We start from the raw sequence: 12,664 nt of genomic DNA on the forward strand, positions 1-12,664 counted from the left end.
GACTATCTCCAGAAAGCATCTTCAGTTATTTTTCTCCAAAGAACTCTTTCTGAACATTACTACACAATTTTGTTAGCATATGACAACCCAATTCTATTGGTTTATTGCCATCTAACAGAATCGTACAGCTTAAAACCGTCAAATCTTAATGTTTTCTTCAATCACTCTGCCCCCAATGATGTCCCCCAGATCACAATTCACCTTTGAGCTTGCCACAGATTTCTCAAATGAGATAAGATATAAGGGCTTATAGCATTTGTCTTTAATTATCTAATCAAGCACTGGTGGTCACAAAGTCAGCAAAGAAGTTACTTACAGCGTTTTTAAAAATCTCCAATGGTCAGATAACAAATGGACCTTCTTCCAGTGGCACTTCTAAGAGGAAGAAAGTCCTACATTAAGGACCAAACATTAGGTTTAGCCCTCCAAGCTGGACTGCTGTGGAGACATTTTCAGTATGGTGGTGCCAAAGTGCAGTACAATACAGGTTACACTGGCACAAGACCAAGAAATTAATTTGCTTTGCAGCACGTGCACATAACTGCTATTTTAAAAAAATTAAGTGGATCTCCAAATGAATGCAGTAAAGATTACACCAACATTTAAAGTGTTCTGCTCAAAGGAAGACTTCAGTTTCGTAGAGCAGATTTTTTGGCACTGCACAAGAATCATGATGTTAAAAGGTACCTCACAGAGGCATAATCAGACAAAAATGAACACCAACACAGAATTTTTATATATTAATTGGTTAGGATTTCCCCCCCACCCCCGGATCCATTTTGTAGGGGTTTTGGTTTGAGGTTTTGTGTCTGGCCAGTCAGACGTATCTGAGCTGCTCCAGCCCCGTGCGGTTCGAATCGCTTCCCCTTTGGTTCTGACCATCAGACTTATTTACAAGTAGCGATATAGACAAACGAGACCAGTGGTTCGGTGCAAAGAAAACCAATGTTTATTAAAATAAACAATTACTATACAGAGAAAATCACTATGGATGCAACACAATTACACTTAACGGGGGAGGAGAAACCGACACATCGAGGGAAAATGACTAAAATGACACTTTAGCAATTCCCCTTAACTCCCACCCTTTTACACCGATCTAGGTTGTCTTGTGATGAGCCAGAAAATTGATGCTCACCAGTCTAGGATGTTGAAACGCCTGCTCCGTGCCCTGTTGCCTGTCGATGTTTTTAGGTTTTCACTGCCCCAGAGCAGAGATACACCAGTAATTCAAACGTAACTGCGGGTGTCCTGCTTCCCTGGACGGGCTCTTCGTCGACGATCCTCTCGCTGGGTTGATGATACGGCAGGGCACTGGAGGCGAGGCAAGAGAGAGATGGCCTCCCGAGCGACTAGTTATACCCTTCCCGGTAGCCCTTATCTCCCGCCAGATCAGCTCATTTCTTTTGTCTAATCTGGACGTGTTGAAACTCATACAAAAGGTACCGATCTGGGCCCATCGACCTGGATGGCCGGCTAATCGGTTTTAAACGCCTCATCAGTGTTCCCCTTTGTCCGACTGGTTTCGTGATGGGGCCATTCCAGACTGAATGCCCCGTCAATCATTTGTAAACAGTGATGATGTTCTCTAAACGAAGGTCTGAAATGCAGCTAAGCTTGTCCCATTACATATTGAATAGGCCTTGCCTACTCTTGATTGTTTGTGCAAACAACCTTGATGGGTTTTAATCAGAGGCCCGAATGCCACTGGGTTTGCTTCTCATGCATAAATGCAGAAGGTCTGTCTGCATTTGAATTTCTGGAAAGTTCCTTCTCACAGTCATCGGAATCCAAGTTTGTGAGTCCAAACTGAAACTTACAGGCCTTGGCCATGAGGCTGACCACAGCCATCTTGTTGAGCCCTAGATTTTAAACTCAGTCCAACCAGGGTTTCTTTAATAAACCAAAAGTAAACCTTCGGGGGGGGGGGGGGAAACATGAAATTTGCGAATCCTTTCAATTTTCAATTAGACTTACTAATTATTGCACTAAAATTTGACCAAATGAGCTGGAATATTCTTCTGTGATTGAATCTGGCTTTCACTTCTTATGCGCCATGGCAAACTTAAGCCAATATCAAGCTAAATTTTAGACAGAAATGCTTCACTTTAATCACTCTGTCATAGGGATAACTTGGACATTGTCTTCTCTGCAAGACATAGAATCATACAGCACAGAAGGAGGCCATTCTGCCCATCATGCCTGTGCCGGCTCTCTGAAAGAACTACCCATGAGTTCAATTCCCGTGCTCAGGTGCTGAAATTCCATGGGGGTTCTCCTGGTCTCGCCATAACTCCAGTGGGAGACTGCAAGAACCTCCACAAAATTTCAGGGGCACAGGATCAAGTGAGGATGAAAAAGGAAAACCGGTCGGGAAGGTAAACTTTGAGAGTTGTTGGATATGTAGCAATGGGTCACAGAGGCAAGCACTAGATCACTCTCTCGACTGGAAAATGATGCATGATACTTGAAGGAAACTAAAAGACAGGAGAATAATTTTTTTAAATAAGGAGTGTTAAATATAGTGTTCCATATCTTCAAAGATGGGACATGGTTGAAATACTGCATGCAAGAGAGCTTGTAAATTTAAAGAGATGATAACTTTAAAATTCTATATTATGTAGGTTCCCATTCAATCTGTACATCCTGCTCCACTACCTAAGACACCGGCAACATCAGATTTGCCTTCTGAAGCTGATAATACAAGTCCTCCCCAGAAGCCTGAACTAAATCTGGCACAAGTGAAAAAACCAAAAGGAATTGCACTCTCTTGGAATGTTGCAGATGTTGGACAGACATGTGCCCCTGTACATAGTTACCAGTTGTATGCATACCATGAAGACCCCAGTTTGAAGTGCCCATCACACTGGAAAATCATTGGTGAAATAAGAGCCCTTCCTCTTCCAATGGCTTGTACTTTGACTCAGTTTGTACTTGGAAACAAGTATTATTTTACAGTCAGAGCAAAAGACATTCATGGACGTTTTGGCCCTTTTTGTGAACCACAGGCTATTTGTTTACTAGAGTCCTAAAGACTGAAGAAATTTATATTAACAGACATTAATTGTTGCATTATAAACTATTGTTTAAACTGTGGTCTTCATTTGTAAACACAATTGATTATGCAAATATGATAAAAACAATAGTAATTCTAGCTTACTGTGACAATAGTTCTTGAAGTATTCATATTTAATTTCTGAGAGAATCTTGGCCTGGTTCTAAATCTAAGTTTATGAAAAAGTCAGTGTCTTTAGATATTTGCCATTGTGTATTCATTTTTGAATAGAAGTAAATTCAAAATCAGGTCTGGATCTTATACACAATGCAGTGTCAAAAGGGTTCAATTCCCACTGTGAGCTTCAAATATAGGTTCCAGTTGTTAGTTAAATGTTACTGCTACTTTAGCCCTTTTCCAAGTTATATGCATATGTTGAAGAGTACCAAAATACTAGAGAATATTTCCCTTTATAACTTGTGACTTATTAATTCTCCATAATTGTGTTTATTCAGTATTCAAGGGTCAAGCTCCTATGAAGATATTTATATTTTTTCTGCTTCCTCTTGATCTCCCTGTGCCTTGCGCCAACTGCAACCGTGAGGTCAGGCAAACTGCTTTCAGCCCTCTGTCAATTACACTCTGATCATCAAACATGTGAGAATACCCCAGCATGTTTCTCCTGCCACCTATTCACAATGTTTCCTACCCCCCTCCAAAGACAAGCCCCTAGCTTCTGTTGAGTCTCTATCATTGAGATTTGCACTTTAGTGTATGGGAAATTGTGAGCTCAAAATACATTCCCCATTCCATTTATCGTGTAACTTGTTGGAGCTTTCTTGTGCTCAATGCACATTTGAAATTTAAAAACTAAGTTGCAAGAAAAGGGAATGTTTGCAGCCTTAAAGCTATGGCATCAGTGAATTTTTTTTTAAACTTTAAATTCAGTATTTTTCAATTACATTGCACAAATAAATTACTTTCAGCTGAATTTTAGATATTAAAAGTAACGCTATCCAAAAATTCTAAATACTGTACTGTAGAGAGGAAACAAATTAGATTTTACCTGTACTGTGTTAAAATGAACATTGAAGAAGTCCCACCTGAACATTGTTGTATATTCAGAACAGGTGGGTGTTAATGACAAATATCACTTCCATCAAAAAGGCCAGTAAAATAATTTTCTTAATTTTGATTAAACCTAAACTATTGTACACTGTTTAGCATATGTAGGGAAAGTAATCAAGTAGTACTGTGTAGCCCATACCTTTCCAGACATGCTACATTTTTATAGTTATCTCAGTTTGAGAAAACCTAGAAACTGAATATTTTTGAAGACTGCTCATCCACTTTAGCACAAGACTGAAATTTTGTGAATATAATCAAATCTAAAACTCAGCATGTGGCTATTCTGGACAGACTAGTTTTGTGTTTATGTATGGAGATTGAGACAAATGGGTGAAGATACCATGAAGCCCATGTGAGGAGCTGAACAGTTCAGTACATAGGCTCTGTTACAACACTAACCTGTCTCACACCTAAGCCAATGAGTTGGAAACTGGCCTGTTGAGGCTTGATCTAAAGTGGTTTAGGAATAGATTTGACATCCTTTGGCTGTAATGGATGGAATGTAGCCCATATATTTCCTACTTTTTTTTTTAATAAGGGGAGCATATTACACTACTTGTGAGGAATCAGTGGTGGTAATTTTTTTTTCACTCGTAAAAATTAGATAATTGAACATTTTATTTGCCTCCCATGTCACAAATGAATCTAGAAAGATTTAAATTTGTTGGTCTGAAAGTTGTATATATGATTTGTAACACTAAACTTAGTTAATTGTTAGACAAACATTGTATGATTTGTGCAAATGTAGGAGTCGGTTGCAGAATGCAAGTTTGGCAGTTGCTTTAATTTATTTAGCACACATAAGTATCATTCCATTTCTCTATTTTTCAAACTGTTGGTCCAAATTGTACTTTACAGCCTGTGTTTTGCACAGAATCGCAAAGGGATCATGAAAAATGTTCCAAACAACTGTTCAGAATCAAAGTTTCTAGCATAGAGATTATTGGAGTTAAAATTGTGCCTTCCATTGCAACTCAAATTCTACAAGCTGTTAAAAAAAATATTCTTTATACATGTGTCATACAATTCCCCAGGTTACTATAACCTAGAAAGGAAAAAAATAAAGGGGCAACCAAAGACCTATGGGTGTTAAATTAGCCATAGCGTGTTTAATTGCCAATGGTGCTACAATGAGGCCAAATGTGGCTTTAAGTCTGCTTATCTGACTGTGCACCTAACGATTGTAGTATGTTTTAATAGTTAACAGTTGTAAAGAAATATATTTGACTTTTTTTGTATGAATACACTTGAGTACAGAAGGCAATTTTATTTTGAACTTAACTGATTAAACTTCAATTGTATTTAAAGAAAATTGTGAAAATGCATCAAATGGTTTTTAGGTTAAATATTCTCAATGTGTATGCTGTTTAACATAACCTAGGCAATATGGCTCAGGAATTCCTTTCATTTCAGTCTTCCTAGAACTTTCATTCCAGCATTAAAAACTACATTAACAAAGTGATTTTGTGCTTTTAAATTATGCACTATATACCTTGAATAAAATGGTATATACCGCTGGAAAATTAGAGGGCCCATTCATAGAAACATAGAAGATAGGAGCAGGAGTAGGCCATTCGGCCCCTCGAGCCTGCTCACCATTTAATGAGATCATGGCTGATCATCCAAATTCAGTACCCTGTCCCTGCTTTGTCCCAGGATCGGACAAAGTCAACATGGATTTACAAAAGGTAAATCATGCTTGACTAATCTACTGGAATTTTTTGAGGATGTAACTGGTAAAATAGATAAGGGAGAACCAGTGGATGTGGTGTATTTGGACTTTCAGAAGGCTTTCAATAAGGTCCCACATAAGAGATTAGCGTGCAAAATTAAGGCACATGGGATTGGGGGCAAGGTATTGACTTGGATAGAGAACTGGTTGGTGGACAGAAAGCAAAGAGTTGGAATAAACGGGTCGTTTTCCGAGTGGCAGGCAGTGACTAGTGGGGTACCGCAAGGATCGGTCCTAGGACCCCAGCTGTTCACAATATATGTTAATGATCTGGACGAGGGAATTAGATGTAATATCTCCAAATTTGCAGACGACACAAAGCTGGGTGGGAGGGTAAGCTGTGAGGAGGATGTCGTGAAACTCCAGTACGATTTGGACAGATTGGGTGATTGAGCAGAAACATGGCAAATGCACTATAATGTGGATAAATGTGAGGTTATCCACTTTGGTGGCAAAAACAGGAAGGCAGATTATTATTTGAATGGCAATAGACTGGGAGAAGGGGAAGTGCAAAGAGACCTGGGTGTTCTTGTGCACCAGTCGCTGAAGGTAAGCATGCAGGTGCAGCAGGCGGTTAAGAAGGCAAATGGTATGTTGGCCTTCGTAGCAAGAGGGTTCGAGTACAGGAACAAGGATGTCTTGCTACAGTTGTACAGGGCTTTGGTGAGACCGCACCTTGAGTATTGTGTGCAGTTTTGCTCGCCTTACCTGAGGAAGGACGTTCTTGCCATGGAAGGAGTGCAGCGAAGATTCACCAGGCTGATACCTGGGATGGCAGGAATGACGTATGAGGAGAGATTGTGTCGATTGGGCTTATACTCACTGGAGTTTAGAAGATTGAGAGGGGATCTCATCGAAACCTATAAAATTCTGTCAGGCCTAACAGACTAGATGCAGGAAGGATGTTTATGATGGCTGGGGAGTCCAGAACCAGCCTAAGGATAAGGGGTAAGCCATTTAGGACTGAAATGAGGAATTTCTTCACCCAGAGAGTGGTGAACCTGTGGAATTCTCTGCCACAGAGGGCGGTGGAGGCCAGTTCATTAAATATATTCAAAAAAGAGTTGGATATATTTCTTAAGGCTCAAGGGATATGGGGAGAAGGCAGGGACAGGGTACTGAATTTGGATGATCAGCCATGATCTCATTGAATGGCGGAGCAGGCTCGAAGGGCCGAATGGCCTACTCCTGCTCCTATCTTCTATGTTTCTCCCCATATCCCTTGATCCCTTTAGCCTTAAGAAATATATCTAACTCCTTGAATATATTTAATGAATTGGCCTCAACTGCCTTCTGTGGTAGAGAATTCCACAGGTTCACCACTCTGGGTGAAGAAATTCCTCCTCATCTCTGATCTAAATGGCTTACCCTTTATCTTTAGACTGTGACCTCTGATTCTGGACTCCCCCGCCATCGGGAACATCCTTCCTGCATCTAGTCTGTCTAGTCCTGTTAGAATTTTCTAAGTTTCAATGAGAGCCCCTCTCATTCTTCTAAATTCCAGCTAATATAAGCCCAATTGACCCAATCTCTCCTCATACATCATTCCTGCCATCCCAGGTATCAGTCTGGTGAATCTTCGCTGCACTCCCGCCATGGCAAGAACATCCTTCCTCCGATAAGGCGACCAAAACTGCACACAATACTCAAGGTGTGGTCTCACCAAGGCTCTGTACAACTGCAGCAAGACATCCTTGCTCCTGTACTCTAATCCTCTCGCTATGAAGGCCAACATACCATTTGCCTTCTTAACCACCTACTGCACCTGCATGCTTACCTTCAGCGACTGGTGCACAAGGACACCCAGGTCTTGTTGCACTTCCCCCTTCTCCCAATCTATTGCCGTTCAGATAATAATCTGCCTTCCTGTTTTTGCCACTAAAGTGGATAACCTCGCATTTATCCACATTATACTGCATCTGCCATTCACCTGCCCAATCACCCAAACTTTCCAAATCATACAAGAGTTTCTCTGCACCCTCCTCACAGCACACACGCCCACCCAGCTTTGTGTCATCTGCAAACTTGGAGATATTACATCTAGTTCCCTCATCTAGATCATTAATATATATTGTGAATAGCTGGGGTCCTAGCACCGATCCCTGCGGTACCCCACGAGTCACTGCCTGTCACTCAGAAAAAGACCCGTTTATTCCAACTCTTTGCTTCCTGTCTGCCAACCAGTTCTCTATCCAAGTCAGTACCTTACCCCCAATCTCATGTGCTTTAACTTTACATGCTAATCTCTTATGCAGGACCTTATCGAAAGCCTTCTGAAAGTCCAAATACACCACATCCACTGGTTCTCCCTTATGTATTCTACCAGTTACATCCTCAAAAAATGCCAGTAGATTAGTCAAGCATGATTTACCTTTTGTAAATCTATGTTGACTTTGTCTGATCCTGTCACTTTTCCAAGTACTCTGCTATTACATCTTTTATAATGGACTCTAGCATTTTCCCCACTACCGATGTCAGGCTTACCGGTCTATAATTCCCCCATTTTCTCTCTACCACCTTTTTTGAATAGTGGGGTTACAGTAGCTACCCTCCAATCCATGTGAAGTGTTCCAGAGTCTATAGAATTTTGGAAGATGACCAGCAATGCATCTACTATTTCTAGGGCCACTTCCTTAAGTACCCTAGGATGTAGATTATCAGGCCCTGGGGATTTATCGGCCTTCAATCTCGTCAATTTCCCTAACACCATTTCCCTACAAATACTGATTTCATTCAGTTCCTTCCTCTCATTAGACCTTATGTTCCCCGACATCTCTGGGAGGTTATTTGTGTCCTCCTTTGTGAAGACAGAACTAAAGTATGTATTTAATTGGTCTGCCATTTCTTTGTTCCCCATTATAAATTCCGCTGATTCTGACTGCAAGGGACCTACGCTTGACTTTACCAATCTTTTTCTCTTCACATATCTATAGAAGCTTTTACAGTCAGTTTTTATGTTCCCAGCAAGCTTACTCTCATACTCTATTTTCCCCCTCTTAATTAATCCCTTTGTCCTCCTTTGCTGAATCCTAAACTGCTCCCAATCGTCAGGTTTGCTGCTTTTTCTGGCCAATTTATATGTCCTCTCCTTGGATCTTATGCTATGCCTAATTTCCCTTGTTAGCCACGGTTGAGTCACCTTTTTTGTTTTATTTTTATGCCAAACAGGGATGAACAAATTCTGTAGTTCATCCATGTGATCTTTTAAATGTTTGCCATTGCCTATCTACAGTCAACCCTTTAAGTAATGTTCCCCAATCCATCCTAGCCAACTCACGCCTCATACCATCATAGTTTCCTTTATTTAAATTCAGGACCCTAGCCTCTGAGTCAAATACTTCACTCTCCATCTTAATGAAGAATTCTATCATATTATGATTGCTCCGCTCCCTTATTTTTTTCTCTAGTTGGTAAATATTACTTTGCATGTATGAATTTTCCTCATTTGTTTTTACAAATGTGAAAGACTGATTACACCCATAGAACAAATATAATTCTACTGGTGTTTTCTCTGCTACAGCTTTAATGCTCAGTTTTAGCTAGGAGAGGGAGTTCAAGTCTCAACGCATCACGAAAATGGGTGGCATGAATCATTTTTCAGAAATCAAAATATTTAGGTAAATCCCATCTAGTCTTTCAACTGGTCAGAGATTTATAAAAGTTGAATTGCTTTTTACAAAATTCTAGGTTTTGGAACCCAGCCCAATGTAGAAAGAGAGAAAAATATTTTCATGAACTGTGATTCTGTTTTTAGCAGGTTCTTTGGCTATAAAACAAAACCGTATCCTTTGAAGAAGGGTTCAACCCGAAAGGTCAACTCAAATTTCTCTCCACGGATGTTGCCTGACCTGCTGAGTTTTTCCAGCATTTTCTGTTGTTATTTCATATGTACTGTCTTTGTTGTCCACTGCAGCCATAGCGAAAGAACCAATGAACAAACTGGCAATCATATAACACCTTTCACGTCCTCAGGATTTTCCAAAGCGCTTCACAGCAAATGAAGTTCTTTTGACGTGTAGTCACTGTTGTAGGCAAACATAGCAGACAATTTGCACACAGAAGTGCCACAAACAGCAACGAGATAAATGACCAGTGATGTTGGTTGAGACACAGATGTGTTCTCCCCTACTCTTCTTCAAATAGTGACATGGGATTTTTTTTTTTTACAATAACCTAGAGGGCGGCCATGACCTTGGTTTGACATCTCATCTGAAAGACAGCACCTCTAACATTACAGCACTCCATCAGTCCTACACAGAAGTGTCAGCCTTGATTACGTGCTCAAGCCTCTGGAGTGGAACTTGAACCCACGACCTTCTGATTCTGAGGCAATAGTGCCAGCACTGAGCAAAGGCTGACCCATCATGTGCCAGAACTTGTAGAGGCCCAAAATACCATCTTAACTGCAGGGGTTAAATATGTGACTTCATTAATAGCCTGAATTATTTCATAATACTAAATTGGTCCTTTTTGATTGTTCCAATTGCTCATTAACTGCAGTATTGAATTGTACACAATATAACGGTTACACAGCATAAGAATTTTATATGATATAAAAATATTGACACTGCATCATTTTACAAACATTCTTATGAAGGTTCATAGCTCAGTCTGAGCCAATGAGATATTGTGCCACAGTATGTCTAGATGAAACTTAATTAGATCCTTTGTTGTAATAATTGCAGCTTGAAGAAAGCAACTGGCTGGAGATGAGGGGAGGAGTAAGTATCACGATAACCTCACTGTAGGACAAATTACACAGATTCTCCAACCATAATAGTGGGACCACCAGTGAAATGGCTCAATTTCAGAGCCAATCTTTTTAAGTGATGTTGGTTAAGGGACAAGTGTTGGTCAGGATACAGGGAGAAGTCCTCTACTACTCTTCAAATAGTGCTTTTGCATCTACCCGAGTGGGAAGCCAAGGCCTCAGTTTAGTGTCTCAACTGAAAGATTGCATTTCAGACAGTGCAGTATTCTCTCTACAGCACTGAAGTGTCAGCCTAGATTATATACTCAAGTCTCTGGGAGTGAGGCTTGTACCCACATTCTTCTTGATTTGAAGGCAAGAGTTTTACCACTGAGTCAAGGTTGGCACTAAAGAATTGAGGAAACCTCCTGCTGATTACCACCTACCACCCCCCCTCAACTGGCAAATTGCTATTCCTCCATGTTGAATGCCACTTGGAAGGAAGCACTTAGAAAAGCAATGCACAGAATGTAATCTGGGTGAGGACTTAAATGCCTACCACCAAGGATGGATTGGTGATAGCATCACTGACCAGGCTGGGCAAGTCATAGCTGCCAGACTTGGCTGACAGTGAAGGAACCAACAGGAGAGAGTAACCTTGATTTGGTCCTCACCAACCTAGATGTCAGACACTTAGAAGGAAGCACTGAGGAAAGAAATGCACAGAATGTAATCTGGGTGAGGACTTAAATGTCTACCACCAAGGATGATGGCATTGGCAGGAGAAGCCACCTCTGAGTCCTGCAGGAGACAGTCTCATCTTCACTGTAAGGACACTCACCATCATGGAGTGTGGCAATACTGCTGTGCTGAGTGGGACAGATCTAGCAGCTCATAAATGATCATCCATGAGGCACTGTGGGATGCCAGCAGCAGATATGCACTACCATAATCTGTAACCTCATGGCCCAAAGCATCGCTCACACCAACAAGGCATATCTTAGGACTAACTTAGTAAGGCTAAAACACAATATTATCTGCATGCTAAACATAGAGGAGCAGGCTATAGCCAGCTAAGTGGTCCTACAATCAACAGATCAAAGCAAAGTTCTCTAGCCCTACGATGTCTAGTCAAGAATGGTAACTACCAAGAGGAGTATCCCCATCTTAAACAATGGCAGAGCATAGCATGTTAGTGCAAGAGACAAGCCTGAACTGTTTGCATATGTGTTCAGACAAAAATACCAGGTGAATGATTCTACTCTGCCCCTTCTCAAGGTTCACACTATCACAGATGCCAGGGTCCAGCCAATTCAGTTCATTCCGTGTAACATTAAGAAGTGGCTGAGTGCACTGGACACAGAATTTATGGGCCCCGACAACATTTCAACTGTAGTGCTGAAGACCTGCACACTACAACGAACTGCCTCTCCTCTTCCCACCCCTACCCAAGCTATTCCAGTGCTGCTCTGAAACTAGCATCCATCCAACAATGTGGAATATAGCCCAAGTCTGTGTATCTACAAAAAGTAGGAAAAATCTAAACCAGCCAATTACCACCCTATCAACCTCCCAATCATCAAAAAAGTGATGGAATGTGTCCTCAACAGTACCATCAAGTGACATCAATTCATCAATAACCTGCTCGCTGATGCTCAGTTTGGTTTCCACCGGAACCACTTGGCTCCAGACTGCATTACAGCCTTAATCCAGACATGGGCCAAGAGCTAAAGGTAGCTGCCTTCAAGATCAGGTGAGGATTTGATCAAGTATGGCACCAAGGAGCCTGAGCAAAACAGGTCAATGGGGGGCAAAAGGAAAACCCTCCAGTGGCTGAAGTCATAGCTAACACAAACATTGTTGTGCTTGTTGGAGGCCAATTAACGTGACCCCAGGACATAGCTGCAGGAGTGCTTCAGGGAAGCATCCTCAACCAGCCGTCTTCAAATGCTTCATCAAAGACCTTCCCTCCACCATAAAGTCAAGAGTGGGCTTGTTCACTGGTGACGATTCTAGTGATTGGATCCATTCACAGCTCCTCTAAAAATGAAGCAAACCATGCCAAACTACAGCAAGCTTTGGACAACATTCAGACTTGGGCTGGCATTTCTATGGACAA

At 41.2% G+C, this 12,664-nt stretch overlaps 1 protein-coding gene across 2 annotated transcripts in view; it reads left to right on the forward strand.

The window, feature by feature from the left end:
- Positions 1-5,435, forward strand: part of atf7ip2 (activating transcription factor 7 interacting protein 2) — a 142,495-nt gene extending 137,060 nt beyond the window's left edge. For both annotated transcript variants that reach the window (XM_086000622.1, XM_086000623.1), the window contains exon 12: positions 2,625-5,435. In XM_086000622.1, coding sequence (XP_085856748.1) covers positions 2,625-3,032 — 408 coding nt within the window. In that variant the 3' untranslated portion in view covers positions 3,033-5,435. The remainder of the gene's footprint in view (positions 1-2,624) is intronic.
- The last annotated feature ends 7,229 nt before the right edge of the window (positions 5,436-12,664 follow it).

This window comes from Somniosus microcephalus, chromosome 11, assembly GCF_052327205.1.
Source record: "Somniosus microcephalus isolate GS21.2 chromosome 11, FLI_Smic_1.0, whole genome shotgun sequence".
In the NCBI taxonomy this organism is placed as follows: domain Eukaryota; kingdom Metazoa; phylum Chordata; class Chondrichthyes; order Squaliformes; family Somniosidae; genus Somniosus; species Somniosus microcephalus.